The following is a 25,867-nucleotide window of genomic DNA, read 5'->3' as shown; positions in this document are numbered from 1 at the left end:
TTGGGACAGCACTACACCGGAAAAAATCGCACCCTTATAAACTCTGTGCGCAGGACTGTATACATACTGAAGTGTGGCATGCTAACAAAACTGAGGTATCCGGGGGAAGGGCGAATACGGGAAAATATTCAAACAACAGGTGGTTTCACCCATTCATTCTTCACTGTGGCCCTTGCTGGAAAAAGTTTGGACACCCCTCATCCAGGGGTTAGGAATCTCTTCAGCATAGACTGACAAAGTAGGGTCCCCTGAGGAAATCGCCCTTAGGGGGACATAATCATATGCTTGTTGCTTCTTCTTCTACACTGACTGTTGTAAATGTAAAGATGATACAAATGAAATAGTTTTTGTGCCACACTAACAATTGTTTTGTGCAGCTATATTATGTTGTTATTACGAAAAGGTATTTAGGGTTTTGGCGACACCCCATGGCGGTAAAATAGAACTGCACAAAAAATTAGATGCCTGTGATCCCTGTTAGAAAGCTGTTAAAATTTATCTTTGAAGGCAGAGAGAACTCAGAGAAGCTGCTGCTCTCGGCATCCAAGCTTCAGTGAGTTTAGAAGCCAATATAGAGACATGTGAGCAGGGTTAAGACAATGAATGTCTCATTGATTTTACACAGAAGCTTTATATGTGTGTGTAATTTGAAAAGTTCAGATGATCTGCTTTGATTACACTATGAAGACAGTAAAGAAAAGCTGTAAGACCTTCTTCACTCTTGCATTTGCTGCAGATACACTCCTGGAACACCGCATGGAAACACTGACACCTCCCTGAGGCCCTCCAGCGTTTGTGTGTAGGCTTTAACATGTGCACGCATGTGATGTTTGCAGTTGGGTGTTCACCTCAGGAAGCCGCCCTCCAAAATACAGAGACAGATGTTCTCATACTGCAGGTGAGAAAGCTATGACAAGTTGAAATTTGCTAAATGGATCTCATAGAGCAGAGGTGCCCAAAGTACGGGCTGTGGGTCATTTTCCTTCCACGGATTGTTGTTTATCGGCCCTTGGTGTATTCTAAAAGTAAAAAAAAATAATAATTATTATTAGATATTATTATGATATTAATTTACTTTGGAATATTTGGTTTAGATAGTTTAGCATACAGTATTGACTTACATTGAATCAGTTTTCTGCACAAAATACAGTATATAAAAGTGTTCTCTTTCATCCATTAATATTTCTTTATGCGGCCCATGGTGGAAAAAGTTTGGACACCCCTGTCATACTGGAAGTTTCATCATATTTAGTCAACCATGCAATTACATGACATGTCACTCAGTTCACAGAAAGCAACCTCATCTTGTCTGGCATGAAAAGGCGGCACCAGAGCTTGAATGGCCTGAATGGGAAGCTCTTATTACTTCCAGCTGTGGATGGAAACTATTAGTGAGTGCCGTCTCCCTGATGAGCTCTAAAGTGTGTGCTCACTCACACACATACTAGCATAGGCTGTACACACACACATATGCCCGCCTGCTCCAACTTTCAGAGCCACGCTGGAGGCTTCAACATCAGATAAAGACACGCTGTTGGTTGGAGAAAGAGAACAAGAGAGAGAGAGAGAGAGAGAGAGAAAGGCAGCAGTGCTTCCCCTCCTTCCTGCTCTTCTTCCATTCACTTCCTTGTCACTTCTGCACTGAGGAGACGCTCAGCCTGCACCCCTCTGTAAGTACTACACAACTGGAGTCACAAGAGACAGAAAGTCCAAAGGATGACATTGTTATGTTTCTTGTTGTCGGATAGGGAAACAAATCCATGGATAATTTATAAGGGTGGGTCTCATTATCACCGCACTCTCTTTTATTAGACAGTTTTACCACTTTTACTCAAACACAGTTAAGAGTTGAACAATTGAACAAGTGAATGATTCATATGAGGAAGTTTCTGATGTTAATCGTCAGGGCTTTGTGAGAAAGCCTTTACTGCATTCAATGTCATGCCTTAATGGAGATCTTTTTGGCCCAGCTTCCTCCTGAGCCTTTATAAAGACAGTTGTGGGTCAGCATGAATGAGTTTGTACTCAGGACCAGCGGTATAGAAAACCAATGGATGGTTGCACTCTTACTTACAGTACATTCCTGCAGTGCTACCTCAGATCACAACCTGTATGCAGTCATTTCTAACCTTTGGTAGCTGTTGCCATAATCACTGTACCTGTGGACTCTCAGGTGATGTCATCTTGTGACTTATGAGCAGAGAATGGTGGTGTAATCAGGTGTAATCACCTGCTCTGATCTGTGCAGGCTTTCAATGAGACGAAATTGATCAGACTTTGCAGCATAAAACCTGTTAGTGATCCAACTCTGAAAGAGCCTAATTTCCCCTCTTAAATGTAATGTTTTTCAGCGTAGATATCTGCTAGAAGAGGATAATGAACATTGTTATGGACTTTACATACATTGTGTACTGGGCCCATCCACTGGAGTCCAAAGTTTTTAGCTGTTTATTATTATGGCTCTAGTTTGCATTGATGTAAAAAATATATAGTTTTTAAAATTTTAATTTTTTTTTAAATTTATTATTATATAGTTATATAAAAAATATACTTTCAACCAAAATATTAGAAACAAACAGCAGGTGCCATTTCAAAGCAAGTTGTGCTCCTCCTCCTCCTGCACCCCATGAGCACACCTGAATGGGATTTGCTTAGTTGGGAAGGTACAGAGGTATAAAAGGATGATGGGAGGAGTGGAAAGGGAGAGTCACATTCTCTTTTTCTCTCATTCTTTGTAGTTCCTTTCTGTCCCTCAGCACTGTTCAGGGTTCTGCACAACCTGCAAAATCAAGATTAAATTCCAGGTCATAGTGTTGATGTTATAAGCAGGAAAATGCAAAGGCGAGATGTTTTTTATGACTATGCAAAGTACAATAACCTTTGTGTTGGGATGGCACCATTTACACAGAATGGTGAGGATCTGGTTAAAGATTTTTCAGCACCCAACCTAAAAAATGATATTCGGTGATTTGGATAAAGATACGGACACAAGAAGCTACAGTATTTTTGTGGTTTGAATAACAGTGGACTTCTCACAAAGTATTTAAACATGTTTAAATACTTGTTTTTTTTGTTTGTTTTTTTACCAGGAACCTTAGTGGATGTCTCATCAGGTACATGACTGACTTGTCTTGGTGGCTCTCTCTGTGATGGTTGATTTTTGAGGTACTGTACATGTTTCTTTATCCATCCATCCATTTTCTATGCCGCTTGTCCTCACTAAGGTTGCATGGGTATGCTGGAGCCTGTCCCAGCTGACTTCTGGCAAATGGCAGGATGCACACTGGACTGTTTGGTATGCAACCGATTCACAACGATAAAGGAGGGATTACTTGTATAACCTTGACAGGTGAACATAATTTGACCGAATAATTTGATCTAAACTTTTAAATGCACATGTCCAACCATTCAATGTTTCAGAACTTGCACAACTTGCTATTCTCCAACAAGGAGCTGAATGTGTGACCAAGTGTGTGAGCCATGAATCATGCAATACATTCTCTTCTTTGTCGCAACCTGCTGAGGACACTCTATTGCGTGTCTTCGTTTGCTGCAAAACACTGCTGCAAACACATTTCCCCCATTTTAGCTTCACTCCACTGGCTGCCCATCCATCCATCCATTTTCCATGCTGCTTATCCTCCTTAGGGTTGCGGGCATGCTGGAGCCTATCCCAGCTGTCTTCAATTTGCAGTTTTCACATTCCAAAAACATGCTAGGTTAATTGGCGACTCCAAATTGTCCATAGGTATGAATGTGAGTGTGAATGGTTGTTTGTCTATATGTGCCCTGTGATTGGCTGGCGACCAGTCCAGGGTGTACCCCGCCTCTCACCCGAAGTCAGAGGATAAGTGGTATAGAAAATGTGTGGATGTTTTGTATATACTTTATTGCGTTTAGGTTTTTCGTACAGCATTTTGGTCCTTTTTTAAAGTGTTTTACAAATAAAGCTGGATTGGATTGGAAATAATAAACACGTTAATAAACATATTGTTATATTGATACCTTTCTGACAGTCAATCAAAAGTGAGCATTATTATATTTGTTAAAGAAGAATGTTTGTGCAGCTGTTGCATAATATTGTGGCCTGTGAATGTGCTCATGCAATGATTGGTACTTCACGGAGGCTAATTGTTTTGATTAGGGATCGCTGATGATTCTGGTTCATACTCTAATACTTTCTCCTAAGCTTGTGAGACATTTATGTGAGACAAGAGGCTGGAGGTCAACTTGAGAGCTCTCAAGGAACATGTACATATGTAGGAAGTAGTACACATTAAAGGAAGGGGAAAAAAGGGATTTGCCATGGACAAGAATGTGTTGTGGCATCTGGGGCCAATGTGTCAATCACCTTTTGCATGATTACCTCATTTAGCCACGGAGTGACAGAGTGTTAGATATGCTCACAGTGGGGAGAAAGTCTGTTCATGTTGGCATATGTTATTAGGGGGGCTTGAACTCTGCAATACCATGGTTGTTGAGGATGAATGCTTCCAATATTTGGCCATGAAGAGGGAAGGCTCAGTAAATGATATCTGCCTCAAAGAGCGCAACTAAGCCAGACCGCTGAATTATTAAAAAGAGCTGAGCCCTTCACTTTTAACTTGGAAGCAAATATAATACACAGACAATGTTTCTCCTAACAGAAGTCTCCTGGAAGTCTTTAGTTTATTGCTCCAGAGATTAACGCGAACCTGAGAAGGAGAAGAACGAAGACAGTTTGTGTGTGGCAGGCAACACGCTCACTCGGCTGACGTGTGAAGCTAAGAACTAGCACATAGGACTCACGCAAACCTGCCAGCATTTTTCATTTTCAAGTTTAACACACTTTGTTGGCTTGTGTGTGTGGGTGAACTGGAAATCCTAGTTTTGATTGGGCAAGCATTTTACCATGTACGTTCAGATAAGGAATTTGGAATGTGTAAACATGCCACTTGTATAATTTGCCACGAGTAGGACAAACTATCATTCAGTCTTTATTTATTTAACAGCATGTTTGTGTGAGGTCGTGGGAGACTTCTCCCTATCGAGAGTGGCTGATGTGCTGCTAAGTAATGAGTCAGTAGAACAGAAAGAAGTCCCCTCCTCTTGCTTTTACTCACGCACTTTAACACACACATATAAGGAAAGGGAGTCATGGGACAGATAAAGTTAAGTGGGGGTGTCATGGAATGACTCTCTGGGAGGTGGCGGTGATGAACTATTTTCATTCCCCTTTGGTTAACCCTCAGGCCGTAAAACAGCACCTTCTTTCAACAATAGGGCTTCTTCACAGAGTGAGGTGCCCTCGGACCGACAAGCCGGGAGCAGGGTGCCTTTTAGCAGGGCCAAATAGGTTGCTATGGTGATGGTTGTCATCTGGGAAGTCTTCTGCAGAGGCAGGGAGGGCCAGGGCTGGGAGGGAGAGGTAGAGAGCTTTTAGAGTTGTGACACGTCTGACTAGATCGACAGAGCTGGGAAGGTCTGCAGAGGTGTGAGTACTTTGGAGGTGAGTGCACTTTTTTTCTTCAGGAGCAACACATCTTGTAAGAGAATGACAGTTCTTTAGTGTTGGGAAACCTGTCTGCAGGATGACAGCAACTGGGATGCTGTTGGAGTCCACTTTTAAACAACTCTGCCTGCTAGTTATTGGAAAAGCAACTCAAAGACAGCCTATTTTCACATCATGCTCCAGTTTTTAAAGCGTCACTCCCGAGGCTCCCCGCCTCTGTCAAAGTGATTACCACAGCCCCCTTGGATTTCCTTTGTAATGTTATAATGGGTCCGCATATGCACAATCCGCCATCGGCTTTAAATATGCAAGATGACAGCCGTGAGGATTTGTGATATTTTTCTCAAGGTGTAGGGCATGTGTTATCAGAAAATCACAAAAAGTATTGGGACATCTCGTCATTATACCTACAGGGAGGTGTTCCCAAACTTTTTACAGTCACCTGAAGCCATGTACCCCCTACTCCTGCACACTTAAAAAACATGAACCTTATTATGTTAATTCGTGTGAAATGTTACCGGTTCATTCATTTTATACTAATTCCGGGTGAAAAATATGGATTTTGCATGGTGATAAAATTGGACATGAGCACTGATAAATAGATAAGTTATCATCCTCCATGTCTTTTATTCCACTCTCCACACGCTAATGTTGTCATCCTTCCCTTTCCATCCATTTAATTTGTATGCACTTTAAGCTTCACTTTTTTGTCCACTCAGGATGGCTATGGTTTAAGTCTGCATATTCATTTCATACCAAATTAATATATGATGTAGCAGTATCTGTCCAAAGGTTTGTTTAACATTGATGTCTGTCATAAGTAGAACATTTTGTAACATTGTCTTATTGTTGTATGAGCAACAGGTGGTTGCTTTTGTAAATATAACATACTTGGGCTGCAGGTGCATATGTGGGTGTGTTTGCTGTGATTTACCAGTGTCCCTGAATGCAGCGGCAACTTGTGTCCCAGGAGTTATGTGATGCACCTGACACCTGATGCACTAACAGCAGTTTGCTAAGTTTTGATCCTGTGTGTTGAGTACGAAGTGCCCATTATCTGACTGGACTCTTTCCATGATGTCCTAACGCTAAAATAACCACGACTCCCTTCTTATAGTATCTGAAATACAAAAGTACATACAACCATCAATAAAGCCTCAATTTCGAATCCACACTCATACTCATAGTGCAAGGTTTTCTCAATTGGAACACCGATATAAATGAAATATTCAAGATGAAACACTCTTAATGCACAAAGTAATCATTCAGAATTACTTATTTGTTGATATGATGCCACTCTGTCTCCTACCTGCTGCGGTCTCCTCGCACTGTGAGGCGTTCAGGCGCACTTGTAATTTTGAACATTAGGGGCCAATTGTTTTTCATTTCTATCCACGTACCCCCTATAACAATTGACGTACCCCACATTGGGAAGCACTGGTCAATGGAATCAAAAGAACATTTGTGAGATTAGAGGTCACTGAGAGGGCTCCTACAGGTTCACAATCTCTGTGTTCTGATGGGCGTGATGGGGTGTGTGATGGGCTTGAGGTCAAGGCTCGTAGGTTCTTCCACACCATACTCATATAAGCATGCCTGGATTTTGCTTGGAGTTTGAGGCACATCAAGCTGGACCAAGAACTGTTCCAACATCGAATTGATAAATTAATTGAATTAGAGGTGTGTACTTCAGTACACTTTGAAGTCAATGAATGCAGGTTAAAACTTAATGGGTGGAGCATTGTTCAGTGTACCCTTGGGCAAAGCAACAGATCTCAACTCGTGACATGTTTGTCTCATAATATGAAGATAATTTTGCCAATAAGTAGCCATTTGTAGTGTACTAATGTACATAACAGCGGTTGTCAGTTGCCATGGTATTGATTATTTACTCAACGGCTGTTGGGCACAATCACTCTGCAATTTGATACTGTGTATGATCAATAAGGGGTATAGTCCACCATTTCATAGGCAGGAGATCCGGGTTTGTATCTGTTAGGTATCTCTATGTGGAGTTTGCATGTTCTACCATGGATTTGGCTTTCTCCCACATGCCAAAGTGTTTACCCAAAGCCAGCTGGGATAGGCTCCACCAAAGCCGCGACCCTAGTGATGGCAAGAGGTATAGAAAATTCACTGATGGATAGTTTATTCAATGTTATCTGTCCTATAATAATTTCTGGTCAGCGTTCTGGGACTGTTTGTCCTGAATACACAAAGTACACAACTATTTAGTGCCTATTTACAGCCTCTTAGCTTTTCTCCATTGACAAGAAACACACAACACTCCTGCTGCTCACACTGGAGAAGCACCATACAAGGAGGTGAAATCCTCCCCTGATAAATGAGCGAATCCCCTAATAACTACATATCATAAACTTCTAGCTGCAGGTCCTTGTATGGACTATGTGTGTGTTAGCTATGTGCAGAGGGTCTACATAGTTTATGATCCATCCTGCAGGACCTTGCACACCTCGCATAATTATAGTCTGACTCACTTAATATGTTTGGATTGGTCCCCAAATCGGCTCATTATTATAATCTCAACACTTTCAAATGTGGGAGTGCTTCAGTTTTACAACCATGTAAGGTCAGCTGCAGTTGCATTTTCATGCTTTGATGGTTTGATAGTCTTACCTTTCTGCCTTATTGCAACAGAGTAATTCAGTTAAAAGGAAACAGGAGTTGGAATGTGTTTATAAACTGGCAACACAATGGGCAGTGTTTGCCGTGCCATCATTTTTATAAGTCACATTTATTTCTACCAAGGCTTCACTTGATTTTTGTATGATGATGAGAGTTAGAGAAATATGGAAATAATTCTCATCGGTACTTCACACTGTAAGAACTAAAAATATATTTATTTTGTCTTTTTAAATAGAAGTCAAGAGAAGTCAGCAATTTTGAAAACATTTAGTCTTTATTTTTCTTGAGCTGCTTCTCCCTTGCATATGTCAGTCAATGCTATATAGAGGTAGTATTTCCACCCTAAGCAAACATACTGTTTGTTTAGGTCAGCATGGACTAGGACGTGCATTCATCGGAGTGTGTTCAGTAGTGCCACCTGATGGAGTCAATGATTAACTTTGTGCTCAGAAATGGAGAGTGAGTGAGTTTTATTTGTCTCATTGAAAGCATTGGGTCATTGTGTCTGCTCAGCTCCTCATTTAGTTGTGTGGATGATTTATCGTTGACATGATTCACTCTGTTTTTTTTCCTCATAAGTGCACCATGAGGTTGTGAGTGGCATGCATCTCATTCAGTAGGATTTCTTGACAAGTTAGGAGAGTGTAATTAGAGGAGGTCACTGCAGGTCCATCCTTCTCAAGGAAGGCACAAGTGATCACTAGAACAGTTTGCAGTGAAAGTAAATTGACACTTTACATGTGCTCACAATATCAGTAGTGTGATGTATTTTCTGCCTGTGATAACACATTCACTGGAATCACACGGGCGTGATAAAGTCCACTGACCTGGTGAGTAGTTGTCAGCTTCTAATAATAGTACAGTTCCACATCTGTTAAATAGGAGATGACTTTTTTGCCTATGAGTCAAAATGCAGATGTGTGATTTTAAAAAAAGAAAAATCCACTATTGCATGACTTGAATGTATCTCTGCAGATGAATGCTTTGGTTTCCTTTGTAGAGCTTCCCAACATCTGGCTCATTGCTTGAAGCGCCAGTTTCATATAGACAGAAGCAACATTTTCCAAGTTTCTCATCTTGCATGTCCTCATTTACCCTGAGAAAACACCACAGATGCTATTTGACCGAGGTACTGATAGAAAGCAGGAAGTCTGGCTCGCCAGTACTATCTCAAGAGTCTCACTTTATCTTCAGTTGTGGCACCTGGACCTTTTATGGCTCTGTTTTTTTTTCATCCCCAAAATGGATCCAGGTGTGATAATAAACATTTCACCGTGCAGGGGCTTAACATCCTACAGCCCCTGCATCTGCTCTTGATACCGTGTCATTACAAAAGAATTCACTGCACATTCACAGCAAAACCAGACACTTGGCTGTCTTTTTTTAAAGATATCGACTGTGTTTTTTCCTTATTAGGAAGGATTGATTCATGCTCAAGAGGGAAACGCATGCCGCGCTGGATGCTAATCCCCGGAGAAATGAAACACGGATGTTATGACATCAGCTTATTTATCACTCTACTACTTGGACTTTCAGCATTGAAGCCAAATTGCATGTTCTTATTTATACTCCATTATATACATTAACCGTATTTGGGCAGAAGGCTGAAAGGAAAAGTGCCAGCATGAGGTCATATACAAACAACAATATGCAATAGAAATACAAATATTTTTGCTGCCTTTTTAAACCTCTCTCCTGTTACCATATTTCAAGGGTATCCAAAGTGCGGCCCAGTGACCATTTGTAGCCCACATCTTATTTTTATGGGATTATTTTTTGTTACAAATATGTAATCCATTTTGTCACAAAATGATAATATGTTGCACTCTGCTCATATTGTGTTCGGGGTCAACATCCCATTTTTTTTACTCTCCAGGTAACACACACATGCAGGCACCTTTTTTGCGGTTCATTTATCAGCCCCTTATTATTTTGCTTTTTTCCAGAAATTAATTCATTAATAAATGACTTCTGTTTCATGGTAGACTATGGTCAGTTATTAGTCAAAACATACAAGTACAAGTGATATGTATGTCATATGTGATGTATGTGATATGTGTTTTTTGGCTCATTGAAATGAATGATATGCAGCCATATTAAACTTTAAAGAAAGTAAATGCATTCTCAAAAAGTGCAAGTACAAGTGATATGTAGTATTCTGATCACTAAATGGCAGTAATGACACAAAACGATGAAATGCATGAATGCATGAATTGTTGAAGTTAGCCATGGTATGGCCAACATGATAGAGTGGGGGAAAATGTGTTACCACTGTGTGAAAGTTTTGGCTTCTTAGGTTTAGAACAAATAAATTTGAGGCTAATTGGTTAGCTTGCGGCTGACTTGAGTCCCGGCAGCATTGTTGCATTTAATAGGACTGTATGGTGACTATGGGGTCTTATTTAATGTCTACAGGGCTCTAATAATGGTAAAAAACCCCTGTATTTTAAAAAGTCATTAACAGATTTTCTATGCTCTAACTACAAAATGCGGTCGGGTGTGGAATCAATTAACTGCCATAAATGAGGACATTTGTGGCTGTAATGTTTTACTGCTGTCTTTGACCCACCCAGAATGGAGCCATGAACCACTTTTGGATCTCCATCCACCTGTTGAAACTGACTGTTATACACGTAAACATACTATGTCATCCATTTCAATTGACATTGTGACAAGTTTGACTTACACTACACAAAAATTGTTCTGAATTTTGTGTATCTTTTAAAGGTATGTTACATCTGCTACTTGTCAACGAAAGCAGTCCTAGGCTCTGAATTAAACAAGCCTTGTGCAGACATTATTTGCTGCATATGCCAGTAAATTATTCATGCCCTTTAGCTGCAGTTTACCAAGCGTGATGCTGGTTTAAATGAGGACCGGTGTGTTAAACACCTTGTAAAGTACTTATCTTTTAAGGAATTATTTAGTGTCTTGTGTGCATTGTTTCCTCTTGGACAGATAATGAGTTGGCTGTGATTGCTTTGGGTAATGAAAGGACATTTTTTTTTCATCACTGGACAGAAATGTTATAAAAACGTCACCCAGTTCCCACTGTTATATAACCCGGTTTATTAAAAGATGATGAGGCTGATAGAGTGACATTGTTGTCTAGAAAGAAAAACACTGGACTGGGTTGCTGTCCATTGCTTTTTTTCCCCACAGTGTTGACCACAATCCTTAAAGCCACAAATGTTCAGCTGCAAATTCCACGTGGAAAACTCATCAGTGCAAATTTCAGAAAGTAGTAGTCCTGTCCCAAACACTTTGACTTTCTTACCAAGCTGCATAACTTACACAGGAACAGTCAAATATCCTAAAGTCCTCTTAACAACCCAGATTTTGTCTTCTATAGACTCTTTCTGTTGGATGTTGACCTTAGTTCAAGGAAAAAGACTGAAAACGTTGGACTCCGTCTGACAGAAATGTCACTATTCAGAAGCAGCACTGTGCTGCGTCTTTCAAGCGTGGGTGTCGAATGGCATTTATTATGGGGGAGACGTATGATGATGTTATACTCCAATTAATCCCAAAACAGGAGAACATAGCATTGAATGGTCTGTTGTTAGAGGCTATTTAGTCATTGTAGACGAGAGTCCAGCTTGTTTTGGTGACGTATGGCTAGGAAGAGATGTGACTCACAGTCATTGTAGTGGGTGGAATTTTCCATGGATGATGCTAACTTTCCTTTGGAATACTAGATGGAATGGGTAATTGCACACTGTCATGTTTATATGGATGTAAAGCATGATACATGACAACTGCAGTCCTGGTTGATAGGAATAAAATATCAACCATTCTAATAGGGATAAAATCATATTCTTGATGGCATGTTGAGCATATAAAGCCAATGGACAGTGTTCCTGTGTGGTCATTTCCTGTACATCTCTAATTTGAAAGTAAAGCATCTATAATATTCTTGTGTGTGTGTGTGTGTGTGTGTGTGTGTGTGTGTAATAGGGGTGTTATGAGAAATCTCTCAAGACAAGATAATGCGTGAGATTGGACGAGACAAGATTTTAACATTAATTTTAAGCAAGGTACAATGAATAAATACATATGACTGGATAAATAACTTTTTAATAACAACTTTTTAATAAGAACAATGCATCTTGTGACACATGATCTTGCCACACCCCTAATATGTGTGTGTGTGTGTGTGTGTGTTTATATACTGTATATACACATGCGCACATACACACATTTATATACATTTATTTTGTGTCATCAAGGAAAACGTTCATCAACAACACCAGTGAACAAATATGGCCACTTGCCCTATTTATTTATTTATTTTTTTTGTTTGTTTATACAGGGTCCCCCCCTCCCCCCAATATAAAAATTATATGAATGATAGACAGCCATATTAAACTTTAAAGAAAGAAAATGCATTCTCTGAATGCATGCATATACACAGGGAAACTACCGCTACTAGTGGATGAAAAGAAGGATGGAAAAAAAACTATCTAAGTTAACATGTAACTTTAGCAATGTCTTACAAAATAAGTACCACAATGCATGCTGGGAAGCTGGAAGCACTCTGCATGCCTTGTGTTGGCACTGTGATTGTAGAAAGTGTTTTGTGCATAAACCGCTTTTCATTCCACAGTGTGACAACCTCACCGAGAGGTCAGTGTTTGCTTGTGTATTGTCATTGATTGTGAATGTGAACGGTTGTTTATCTGTATGTGCCCTGTGATTGGCTAGCGACCAATCCAGGGTGTACCCCGCCTCCTGGCCAAAGTCAGCTGGGATAGGCTCCACCTCACCCATGAGGACAAGCAGATGAATGGATGGATGGATGGACATTGTTAATAGTAAAATGATCTTGAAGTTTATTCCAATAAATGTCTCAGAGTAAAAATTTCAATATTCATGTATTTCAATGATTACCCCATAAAGGCTGAAAATTCAGGATAGCCTAGTGTTTGCATGTTGTTCAAGGACAAAATTCATGCATCCATTTTGCATCAACACAGTGGTCACTGTGTGCTAGGAACCACACCTCAAATAAATCTGATGATAGCATCGCTTCAGTCTGTACATATGCTCTCATGTGACAGCTATTGTATATTCTTAACTGAATGAACATGTTTTTTGTGTTTGCCTCCAGTTATTTTGGGAGCGGAATCTGACATCTGCCACACAAGGATAGATCAGACAACTCATGCAGTCACAGGTAAAATGGTTCTACTTGCATTACCTTTTTTAAAAAAAATTAAATGTGTCTTTTAGAAACAATTATGACAAAAACATTATTCAGTCCATGACAAAAACGGGAATAAAAATAGGTCCCTTCATTAGATTACACCGAGTTGAATGAGATATAACAGGAAGAGCGGTACCCAAAATTATTACTGCAATCCCTTGTAGTTCTACACCACTGCAAACTACATGCATATTCTTCAACAAGTACCTCATTAAAAGTAATTTTTATATTGGACAAGGCAATACAGGCTCTCATGTGTGTACCCAATGTTGCGCCCGGTGAATATAATAGTTATGGTGTTTCTATGGAGCTTTCCCATGACCCCTGGCAACCACACATGGAGAGCAAAGCACCTGATTCAAATGTTTCAATCTAAAAAGTCAGACTGGCCATCGTTAGTCGGCAGTAAAAAATCACCATGGACACAGTAAAACTACAGCTAGCTCGGTGGACCGAGGTTGACATCAATGACCTCTTCCCAACCCCTTTCTGGCCTCAGCCCCACCCCTTGGCTGGAGAATGAGTGGCGGCCTGGTGAATAGGGAGTTAATGGGCTCATAATGGTCCTCTCCTGTTTTTGGGCCCCCACTCTGCACCTTCAATGAGGCCTTTCTGCACTTGTGGCGGAATGAGATGAGATGATGAAGTGGGTGGAAGTCCGCCTCCCACTGGTCTTGCTTTAAATAAATTAGGGGCCTTTTCATCTGGCAGTGTTCTTTAGCTATTGTCTGGGGAACAGTTGATCTGTTAACATGTTCTCATGACAATCCCATGGAGGGTGTTTATCCACAGTTAACAGGACGACATGACTGGAGCAAAGGTCATTTATTGTTTTTCTTCATGCATATTTCTCATTTCCCTTATTTATAGCGTCGTGTTGAAGAGGCTTGCTGTCCAAATGGCTTCTCCACAGAGACTGTGGGTCCATCTGGTCAGCACATCCTAACATCTCCAGATCTGACCCAAGAGGTGGTCATCTCTCCGGGGCTGCCTACTCCTCCCCTGAGCCCCTTCCGCTCTGCAAGAGTTGCATCTGGAGAGTTCAAGGCATGCCCTGAAATGTCACAATTGATACTAACCGGACATGTGCACCTCCATGTGGACAAATAGTGCATCACAGTCTTTAGTTCTCATAATAGACAGTACACTGGATCCCTGCATATTCCTAATTCCAAAAATAAAATAAAAAAATACATTTTTTTTGTAATCACAATTAATTGCAGATAGAAGTTTATCTTTAATGAGTGTACATTTGAAAGAACATTTCAAAGTTTATTATATTTGTAAAGGGGGAATTCTTAATACAGCTCTTGAATTAGATCTCATTAGAGTGGTGGTCCATGTACAGTACGTATTATTTAGCAGTGTGTAAACATTTTGTATATTTGCAATGACATAATTTTGTATATGTATATTTGAAGGCGTCAGAGGTCAATGGAAGTGGTCAAATGTCTCCAAGTTTTGGATCATACTATGGCCCCTCACAATCGCATGGTAATGTACTTTATTTTTTGTCATTTCATTGCCAATATGTATATAGTTTCCAAAAAACAATCCTGTCATTTTGCTATAGGTGTCATAGAAGATTGTATGACTAAAATAGTGATTGTTCTCACTCAGGGGGGCTCACCAATGGGATCCACGCTTCACCCACAAGGGAAGAAAGGCTCATCAAATTCTCAGGAATTGGTCCAGTTGATGAAACAGGGATGCCCATTGCCTCCAGATCAGTAAGACTAACAGTTTAAAAATCAACTTATTCTTTTTTTTGTTTTGTTCCTTTTGAATTGAGCGTCAGTGCTTATAAACATGCTCTAAATATTGCATTACTCAAATATCTGTTTGCCTTCTCCACCTCCCCTCTTTTTCTTATATCAGAGTGTAAACAAGCCCAAGGACTGGTACAAGAGCATGTTCAGACAAATTCACAAAAAGCCAGAGGGTATGATTGTGCCGCCTCCTCCTCTCAGACAGTCTTCTCTGCCAGAATTCCCTTCAATGCAACATAGATAATCCAGCAGACTTGTTTTTACAAATGCTGCAAGATATGATATCACCTATGTTTTTTAGCCCTGAAGATAATAGATAGTAATTGTTTTCTATGGCATCACCCAATCTGCCTAGTTTGTCACCATTGCTAGTTCTGAAATAGACAGTAGAGTTTTGTGGGAGCAACACTGAAGAAATTAAATGTTATATTATAATGAAATATTAATATTGTACTAACAGTATGCCAGAAAAATGCCATGTCTTCTTGTGAACTGTTTGGTATACTTTTTCAGACTCTGATCTGGAGGATTCGGAGAGCTGGACCACTAGACGTAAGTGTTTCTGTCTTTTGACAAAGTTACTCATTTTTAAATAGGATGTATCTCTGAATGTTTAGAACTCAATCAGTGCCATATTTGAGGTCTGGCATGTGGCTTAATTTTCCGTAGCTGATGTCATGGTGTATTTCCATATTACGATTATTGCTGGGAACATTACTGTTCCCTGAGAGGGTGTCAGGTATGCCACAGGAAATTACCTCATTTCACATTATTATTTTATTATTATTATTATTCACTACAAAATATATGTACCTTTTATTCATTTTATTCATCATTCTATGTCAGTGAATTACTGTATAGTGACAATTAAATGTTCTTCCACTAGATGGCAGAATGTACACAATTAACTTGTGTATCTATCTGTTGCCATTGATAGAGTTTTTGTTTAATGAGGTGCCATGGGATTTTTGTAATGTAAAATATGTACCTTGGATCAATAAAGTTTGGGAAACACTGCTTGAGACCACAAACTAGTCCAGAATGAATCAACAAACGTGCACTCGTGTTGCCTGCAACTGCTTCAAGAGGGGATTAATCAACAATTAATTCCACACAGTCAGCAGAATTCTTAATAATCAATTAATAGTTGATTGTAGAGTGAGCAGAAAACTCACTTCAAAACTTCAAAATCTATTTTTCAGGCAGCAGGACCAATGTGGCTGGATGTGCCACTCTGTGAAAATCTGGGGATTAGTTATTATTACGACCATTGCTAGTTTCTACCTCAATTAAGATTATCCTTTTAATCATATTCTAACTATCATATTGATTCACAGGCCTACAGGGCTCTGAAAACACAGAGGATGAAGAAGCTGACAAACACCTCTTCAGGCTGACACCGCATGGAGCTTTGCCAGACTGGTGAGCTGATTCCCAATGTCAGACTGAGCTGAGCATATGCTAACAGAGGAGACAGTCCATCGCCTGGGTCACACATCCACATTTTCCATCACTGTGTTGAGTCCATGTGAATTGGTTACTGTGGCCGTAAAATTGTAAAATTCTATATTCTATAGCAGCGGTCTTCCATTAAATCCAAATGGTCCATAAAGGGCCATCATTGAGTCCAGATCAGGACCAAGGTGCACCATTTGGTGATGGCTGTTCTATATCAAAACATTCCGATATACTGTAATATTCTGTGACCATACATGTACTGGTTCTGAAATGTTGTTCAATATATCTGCAAGAAGGGCAAAGGTGAGATCATGTAGCAGTGGCAATGCTGTCATGACATTACCTAAACACATGTCCTGGTATCATTTCTAAACAGTTAAAATCATCTATAGTGCATATTTGCTTCCATTTATTCGGCATTTCAGCTTGGCGACAGCCTTGCCTAACATTCACACACAAATGAATGCCAGGAGTAGTAGGTGAGAACATGTGGGACGGACAAGTTGGGATTTGTTGTTACAAGCACTTACAATAAGGCAATGATTAAGTAGCTGCCCATGTTGTGAGTGTGTGTGTGTGTTCACTGGGGTCATTTGTTTCAGGAGCCAGGATGTCGGCGAGCTGTCAGACCCAGGGAATCTGCAACGTAAACCTAAGAGCATATTCGACTTTGAGCCTGGAAACGACGTCTCGTCTCTAAGCCTCAAGCAGGTAAGACATCCCGACATGTTGGAAAATAGGTGCTGTGATCACTTCGCCGTCTGCCTGACTCTCACACTCATTTGTGTTGGTCAGAGTGACATTTCTCACAACATTCTAATGAGTAACTTGTGCTTATCTATGACCTTTATTCAAAACATACTGTTAACAATCAGATTGGTCTCATGTACATGATCTTTGCATAGATTGTCGTCTCTTCTTATGAAACAACATGTTCCAAATTTGGTACATGTAAAGCCTTATGTGTGCAATTATGAGCAAAAGGAATCTTTGTCGTCACGCCTCCACTGCAGCTAAGGTGTCTTGTGACCTGAATTATGGTGTTAACCTCTGTTGCACAACAGCATGCTTTCTGTCCTTCTGTACTTCTCTTGACAACCAAGAGTGACCCAGAGACTACAAACTGAGCGCAGATCGTGTCTGGTGCTCCACAGAGACATTATGGGTGGATGGCTGTGTGGGGGCGTGAATGGAGTGAGGAAGGACGTTTCTGCTTCTTGCCAACTGAGCCTTTTATATTTTGAATTAAGAACAGATGGCAACTGTTTTAAGGAATCAAATTAACTAATCTATAAATAGATTTCAATATTCCAAGGGATGGAAAATCCTGTGTTCAGATACTGTTATTAAAGTTTGACTTTTTCTGTACTTTTATGATGCCATTAGAGCAGGGAAAAGATAAGTTTGATGAAAACCATAGACCCAAATATTAAAGACGGTCGCCGGCGTTTGCTCTTCATCTGTCCTTTGGCTTAATTTTATTTTTCTGTCTTTATAGAGTCACGTGTTTCCACAAAAACAGGCTGAGAAGCCTTCTTCTGTTGAGGTAAGCAATCTTGATGGCCTTTCTACATTCACTGTTCAATATTTAAAAATCCAGTAAACTGGATGAGTTTTTTGCCTTTTCATTTTGCCATTCCAACTGTGACATTATCACCCGGGCTCAGGCCAGTCTGGTCTCTGAGCTGAGTCGCTTTGAGGCTGAGTTGGACTCGGATATCCAGGGTTTGGAGAGGAGACTTTCCCAGAAGAAACAGCAGCGTCGAGGCTGGGGTGAGGTACTGAGCCCCCCCCGAACCCCAATCCCCTTGACTCTCTCAGTTGGAGCATCCATTTCAATCCCCAGAGCACAACCACCCTTCCAGTCAAGACTTTATGAGCCACTGCTTGCTACCTTTCATATGTTTGCTGTGTTGTTTGACCTGGATGACAGCTACAGAATGACCTGCCTGTTTTGCATGTTGATTCACGTGTTCAATCATCTGCCTGCAAACCCTCCCACCCCAAACCCTTATGCATCCACCATGCCTGCCATAATCAAATGCACCCATAGCCACAGATTCTCTGGATAGGATCCATTCAATGTGTTGATACACTTCCTGTTTCTGAACCTATATTGAATATATAATCAAGAGTGATCAGATCATGAGTGGACATGTTTGTTGACCAATGAGCGTAGGACTGAGAGGATGTCTGAGAGGAACTCCTCTGGGCGTGGTCAGCACCACTACTGTCTTGTCTGCATTGTTGAGAGAGAATTTGTACAAGCTGGAGACAGTGGAGGAGGCATCTGATAAAAGTTCACTCTTCTTCCAGGAGACCAGGACCAGGGACGCAGTGACTACTGCAAAGACAGGAACTACAAATTACAGGTCTGTGAGCACATTATGAGACTTAGTGAGTTAAAAATATAATTTCTTTAGACAGACTCTCAAATAACTTTTTATGGAAAGTACTACATACTGTATCTGTAAATACCTGATGAGTTTTTGCTGTTAGATATTCATGCATTTCAACCTTTTTGAATAATGAATGTCTTTGTCAGATTTACTTTCCATAAGCTGAAACATTTAGTTGAATAAATTGAATGCTTATTGGATGTATTTGTTCTTATTGATTCTGCATGTGAACCAAAGTAGCAGATTTATCAGACAATCAGCATGTATTACATTCTTGTAAGCTGCAGCTAAGTTTGTTGAGTCGGGTTCACAGGGATTGGCCTTTTTTAGGCTTGGTGAGTTCAGGGGCATTATTTAAAGAAGCTGTTGCTAAGGATGTGTGGAATTACAAGATAGAGTGACAAAAAGTGGTCTGTTTTTACTGCGTCCTGTCACACACACATGTTTAACTATGGGTTGAAGCTGCAAACACTAAGCAGTTTGTTTGTGCAGAGCAGTTTAGTAATGCGTTCTCCTTCAAACTTCACCTATAAACGTGCACTTGAAAAGACTAATATTAAATGAGGATGCTCCATATCACTGAAATTGATAAAAATGTAATGTTTAAGAAAGTCAGTGAGCAGAAAACTGGACATTGTTCTGTTTCCCTTGATGTTTTGATGATTATTATAAGTCATATGTAACATAGTAATATGTCTTTACACGGAAGTACTCTACAAAGTGCTGTTAATTAATATTTCATGTCTTTTATTTCCACTTTCACCTTTTTTTTATTGCAGTTCACCAGTGTCAAAGCAACCCATCCATCACTCTGTTGGCACCACATCAGTCTTCACTCCTACATTTGGTAAATAGTTTTCTTCTTTTGTGCAGCTCAAAAAAAAAAAATTGTTCTGTAAACTAGGGAAGCACTCACAGCCATAGTTCCTCCCGTATTGTGACTTTACATTTTTTTTGGCTCAGTTTTTGGCATTTTGTAGACCTTGCTGGGAACTTAGCCTGTATTTTTTCCAATGTACCATTTTTTTGTGGCATTATCTGCACAAATTCTGAAAAGTCCTATCTCGCAATGTTAAATAATCCTTTTTTGACAGTTACGATGGTACCCATTATGTCATTGTCTGGTCATATCACCTCGTACTTCGGTATGTGACAAATAAATAAATAAAATAAATAAATAAACTAGAGTAAAAAAAAAAATAAATTATATTAGGAAAGTAGGAAGTGAACAAATATAACAGTTACTGATTGTAAAAGTACCAGATGGATGGGTAGGATTTAATAAGCTTTGCTTCTTCCTACTCCTTTTGGACATGTGGAACTGTGAACTGATTATGGGATGCACTCAATTGTAATCTGATGCATGTTCAAATGAAATAAAACCATTACCATTAAAAAAATCCTGGATCCAGACGGTTATCCAAATAACCCCCCAAATTTAATCAGTTCTTCTATATCCAATTTCCGACAATTCCTGAAAATGTTATAAAAAATAATTTAGAACTTTTCAAGTTATTTGGACACAAAAAAACAGATGAACACGGGCAAAATCATAACCTCTGCGCTTGGCGGAGGTAATAATTCAGTTTTTTTATGCCTGTCCTTCAGTTTGCTGTCAAAAACAATTGTGCCTCTCACCACAGGACTGTACACTCATAATGAATATCTAAAAAACGCCTAGTCATTTAATATGCGAGCCCATAATGTACTTTTGATGCCTCTTTTATCTGTAACTCAGACTTTTCAGTTTTTAAGGGAGTTTTATTTTAAAAAAAAGTTGCTGAACGGTGTATGGGTGTGGAGGACATCTAGATAAAAGGAAGAGGAGAGACCAAAATACTTGTTTGATTTCAGCTTTGGGTAGGGCAGCATTCTCTTTACATGGAATGACAGGTTTAAGCCTTTTTGCCAATCTGACCTTGTTTACATAAAGGATAAAAAAAGTACATATCCCAGTTTATGATCACTTTGCTCAATTGTAGATCGACTTCCTGCTGCTAATGACACAATGGAGCGTTCACCGAAGATAGAAGAAAAGAAGGTAAGGTTTTGTCATTATTATCCTATCCTATTACATTTGACTATACTATACTTTTGTCATTTGTTTTCAGATGAAAGCGGCACGGGCCAAATTCAATTTCCAGGCTCAGTCACAAAAGTGAGAAACCACTGTGATCTGATTTCATAGCTGCACACATAACTGGTAGACAGTTGCGTACAATGACAGTATTAGATTTCTACTTCTTCAGTAAATGGGTTGTGTAACCTCATGGGATTGCCACTTGTTGTGTTTATTTCTCACACAGGGAGCTCACACTACATAGGGGCGACATTGTTTACATCCACAGACAAATAGATGATAACTGGTTTGAAGGAGAACATCATGGCAGAGCAGGCATCTTTCCCACTACCTATGTGGAGGTAAACGTTTTTATCACATCCCAGAGTCTTATTACTTTCTTTGTTATAATTATTGTGCACTTTTCCTGTTACAGATTCTGCCTCCATCTGAGAAGCCGACGCCTATAAAAACACCCAGTGTACAGGTTCTAGACTATGGTGAAGCAGTAGCACTGTATAATTTCAATGCCGACCTTCCAGTTGAACTTCCTTTTCGGAAAGTGAGTATACATTCATGCATACACACTTAGAATATACAGGCTCGAATTTCGTGGCACAGCCCAGGGTGGCAGAGTGTGGCGCCGCACATGGGTAATTTCATCCAGCGCACCATTATTCCAATCCATCAAATTTGGTAATTCGGTAGCCTGGGCTGCACCGAGATGGCTGTACTATAATTGCACCAGGGGGAGGTGTCCACATTTGTGACAAAAGATTGACAACTCCAACCTGGTTCTTGGCACAGGCAAAGCGCACCCTGGGTAGTGGTAAATTGGCTGACAGGTACACAGTGCACACACGTCACCAAAACCTCACTGGCAGGTTGTGTGTGAGTGTCAGGTGCATTTCAATGCAATAAACAATCACAGCAACCATTATTTAATCTAACAAGCAGAACCAACATGCACATTTTTGTATTAATCGCCCTATCACATCTAATGTCAGATCAAAGACGTCACTGATAATGGGAACTCAATCTGATGGCAGCTGAAGGTAACTAATGAGTTGACATTTTTCAGCCAACCACAAATAACCGAAGTATGTATTCTCATGGGTTTTTCTCATGTCATGAATGTCATTCAAAGAGAAAAAGAGAGACGCTCGTTGAATAAATGTAAGTTAGTCGGTGTCTTAAGATATGCCTTTATTCGTCCCTCAGTGGGGAAATTTGCAGTCTTCAGGATTTATCTGTGATTGCCCATATTTCTCGGTTTTAATCTTTATCAGGGTCGATTCTAGGCATGCACATATGGGGGGACAGTCAGAAATGTTAGATGTTACAAGCACTTTTTTTTGTTTTGTTCCCACCATTGGTTGTTAGCTGTGTGTCCAGCCCTCAACCTGATGTCCAGTCCAGTGGGAGTCCAATGAGAGGCGTTCATTTGATTGTTTAAGATTAAAATCGGCTGTGTTAAACCCTCTCACGCCTTCTCTCCTCCCTCTTTGCCACGCTCACCTAAGAAAGAAGAAAAGAAGGCACCTCCGCACCGCGCTGCACAGGACTGTGCCTCTCACAAAAATTGCAAAGTGGGCCTGCCTGCGTTTGGTCTATGAAAATAGAGCCCTTTGTTTATATCAAATCTTGCATTAGACAACACACAATGGGTGCACCCTTGCAAGGAGTACGCCATCACATGTGTACATGATACGGCTGCTAAGCGAGATGTGTCATCTAAGAGTCACAAATCGTGAGGTTTTGTTGTTACAGTTGAGTTATGTCATCAAATAAATAAATGGACAACCCCTCCATAATTATAATGGGTCCAATTAGGAAAAAAGCAACACTTTTGACCCTGGTATGAATGTGCTATATAGGCATTAAGTACAGTATTGCTAAAACAAAATAAATCAGTCGATTACACTTTATTTATACAGCACCTTTTATACATATAAAATGCAACGCGGGGATTTATAAAGTTAATAACAATGCCCCTCCCCCACAGACATACACAAACAAACACATTTACCGTGCACTGTTACATAATAAGGAATTTGTTGGCTAATTCTAATTAACTACAGAAAATGCAATAAGTAAGTTTCCTTCATTCTGTTCCTTAGGGAGAAGTAATAAGTATAACCAGATGTGTTGATGACAAGTGGCTGGAGGGGAGGATCTCAGGGACCAACCGGAGTGGCATCTTCCCTGCCAGCTATGTTCAGGTCAACAAGATGCCTCGCACCAAATGCTCCATGCATGACTACTCAACAGGCCCAGTGTCTCCTATGTCCCCTGGACCGCAGAGTCCAGGACGTCCACTCCACTCACCTTGTCTGCAGACACCTTTGTCCCCTTTCAGCCCCACATGCATCAGCCCCAGACCAGATCACTCCCCCGTGAAGTCTTCTTCACCTCTACCTTCCGGTGTTGCTTTACAGTCACACTCTCTAGCCCTACCTAAAGAAACAGCCAATCAATGGTCTCCCGGTTCCTCCAAACCTTCCTCACCTGCCAACCACGCTGTGTCACCTTCTGCTCAGTCACCAGCATCTGCACACGGCACAGGACAGCCCACAGTGACTACTTCCAGATACAATGATCCATCACAGGTCTGCCGTCGCTGCCTCCTGTGCAAACTTACTGCATGCCCACACCTGTTGACAGGGATGCTTTTCATTTCTGTTATCATGGTGCCTGACAGCAGATATTCATTCTTCTTTCTAGGGTGCTCTATTCAATCCCCGTGCCAACTCGCTCCCACCTTCACAAGTGCCAAAGACTGATAATTCCACAATGATGCAACAACAACTGTAATGTTACATTTTAGCTGAATTTCACAAAGTCTTGTAGCTATGGTGTGTTTTGTAATTTCCACATCTTTCCTTTCAGGTATAAAGCTGTGTATAACTACAAACCACAGAATGTAGACGAGTTGGAGCTCAAGGAAGGCGACATTGTACAAGTAATGGAGAAATGTGATGATGGCTGGTTTGTAGGTGAGCAAAACATTTCCATATAATTCATAAATGTCTAATACAATACAGAGTACAGATGGTTGGCAAAGAAGAAATCAGAAATAATGCACAACATATTGATGCTCTTTTAATTAGTTTTTTTTATAATGGTGTGAATTATTAATCAGAATGTATTCAGGGCCTTTATTAAAGTAATGGAGGTTGAATCTTCCATCCATTTTTTTCCTCATATCCTGCTTATCCAGGTCAGTCTCAGTCAGGAAGCCCATAAAACATTGAGAAGCATGAAACATTGGAGTAGTGTCAGTTCCCCCTATAGAAGACAATGTAAAACATTTCAGGTTTTGCTTCATTCAATGGCACAGTGTAGTTTAAGGAAGTACATGGTATTTTGTTCTTCCGTTGTGTAATACACCTCGTCCTTATTCAACAGGTACGTCAAAAAGGACTCATGCTTTTGGGACTTTTCCTGGGAATTATGTGTCACCGGTTTGACTTCTTGTTTGACCACATTCACCTGGACATCCACAAGCACTCAACAACTAGAGGGAATATTTGTTGTTGCACACCTAAGTCATACATGCATGATCACTACTAAGAGATGTCCTCACCTTCCTGCATGAGTGCATGTGTGTGTTGCACTGGCTTATTGGTGTTTCCACACTCACGCACCATTATCATAAGAAAGACTGGATGCTGAAGACTCTGTTTTGACTACAAAAACATCTTATTGCTCTATGCACCTACGCCAAATTGATATTTTTCCAGAGTTTAGGACTGTTCATATGTCCTGTATTCAGCGTTCAGCCAGCACTGTGACAACACAAACCACTGAGTTGTGAATTTGAAATAATTTGCTGACTCAATTGATTAACATTTCCATAAAATGTGTGTCTCAGATTATCTTTCAGAGCTTTGAAGACATTTGAAGAAACTACATGACACTCCATAGATATTACATCTACCATTATAGGTTTCTATCTTTCTACAAAGTTATTCAGACACTGGTTTCTTGCTATTCTTTGTTAAATGTCTAACGTCATTGTCCGACCATAACCATACATATTGTCTCACCATTTTACTCTACATGCTGTGAAAAAATAAAAAAGACAAAACATGTTTTTTGTGCTGACATAAGTTTCTCTCATCAAATAATAATAATTTTATAATAAATTAAACATCTGTTAAGTAGACAAAGCCTCCACAGTTCCGGGACTGAATGGCCCTCCTTAAGGATATACCTATTTTATTCTTGTCTTGTCCTAAAAACTTTATTACTTTCTTTTTGCAAAAATCATCATTCTGAGTGTAAGCTTCGCTAAGCTTAGTATAAACCTTTGAAATGAAACTTCTATTTTATATAACAAAGATTGTTGTGTAAATCATGTTCTCCACAGGTGATTGTACAGTGTAACCTTTTGTCAAAATTGCAAACTTTAATATATGTGCCTATGAAATATTGGATTTTACAGCATGTATGGTATGTGTTTTTTAAACTGTTAATTAAACATTGCAGTATTGTAGAAAGAATCCAGTGTTATTCTCTATGTTAAGTATGCACAGGCACTCAAAATGATCAACAGAATTGAAACAAGATCTTGCAAGATTAAGTTTCTTGTTTGGAGAAAAGCTCCAAACAAGAATGAGAAAAGATAATATCAACATTTGGATTCAGCCACCACTTCCACTGGACATTGGTGGAAATGAGAACAGGTCCACCTTTGACTGCAACTTTATAAGACGATTTAAGCTTAGGGAGTTATAGAGAAGTATTAAGAATGTTTCCACAATATAGTCACTGAAATAATCATGTCAGGATGATTCAGCGTCCTCTTTTGAGATGTGCGTCAGTGAAACGCTTTTG

General features: G+C 39.9%; 1 protein-coding gene across 10 annotated transcripts; it reads left to right on the top strand.

The window, feature by feature from the left end:
• The first annotated feature begins 471 nt into the window (after positions 1-471).
• sorbs3 (sorbin and SH3 domain containing 3) lies at positions 472-25,514 on the top strand. Of its 10 annotated transcripts, none has more exons than XM_058071220.1 (25): positions 472-553; positions 737-898; positions 1,285-1,391; positions 1,495-1,670; positions 3,090-3,165; positions 13,248-13,313; positions 14,214-14,390; positions 14,765-14,837; positions 14,964-15,073; positions 15,222-15,285; positions 15,626-15,664; positions 16,450-16,534; positions 17,173-17,281; positions 18,069-18,116; positions 18,238-18,348; positions 18,887-18,942; positions 19,749-19,816; positions 20,952-21,010; positions 21,081-21,127; positions 21,276-21,390; positions 21,465-21,590; positions 23,149-23,637; positions 23,753-23,838; positions 23,918-24,024; positions 24,437-25,513. In XM_058071220.1, exons 6-25 carry the CDS (start codon positions 13,302-13,304, stop codon positions 24,496-24,498), a joined length of 2,043 nt encoding a protein of 680 aa, XP_057927203.1. In that variant the 5' UTR covers positions 472-553; positions 737-898; positions 1,285-1,391; positions 1,495-1,670; positions 3,090-3,165; positions 13,248-13,301; the 3' UTR covers positions 24,499-25,513. The 10 variants fall into 10 exon arrangements, with proteins under 10 accessions (XP_057927203.1, XP_057927207.1, XP_057927206.1 ...); XM_058071224.1 differs by lacking the exon at positions 472-553 and adding an exon at positions 3,225-3,295 and having other exon boundaries at positions 3,090-3,113; XM_058071223.1 differs by lacking the exon at positions 472-553 and adding an exon at positions 3,225-3,349 and having other exon boundaries at positions 3,090-3,113.
• The last annotated feature ends 353 nt before the right edge of the window (positions 25,515-25,867 follow it).

This window comes from Doryrhamphus excisus, chromosome 4 (genome assembly GCF_030265055.1).
Source record: "Doryrhamphus excisus isolate RoL2022-K1 chromosome 4, RoL_Dexc_1.0, whole genome shotgun sequence".
NCBI lineage: Eukaryota > Metazoa > Chordata > Actinopteri > Syngnathiformes > Syngnathidae > Doryrhamphus > Doryrhamphus excisus.
This window is presented reverse-complemented; position numbering and strand designations above follow the sequence as displayed.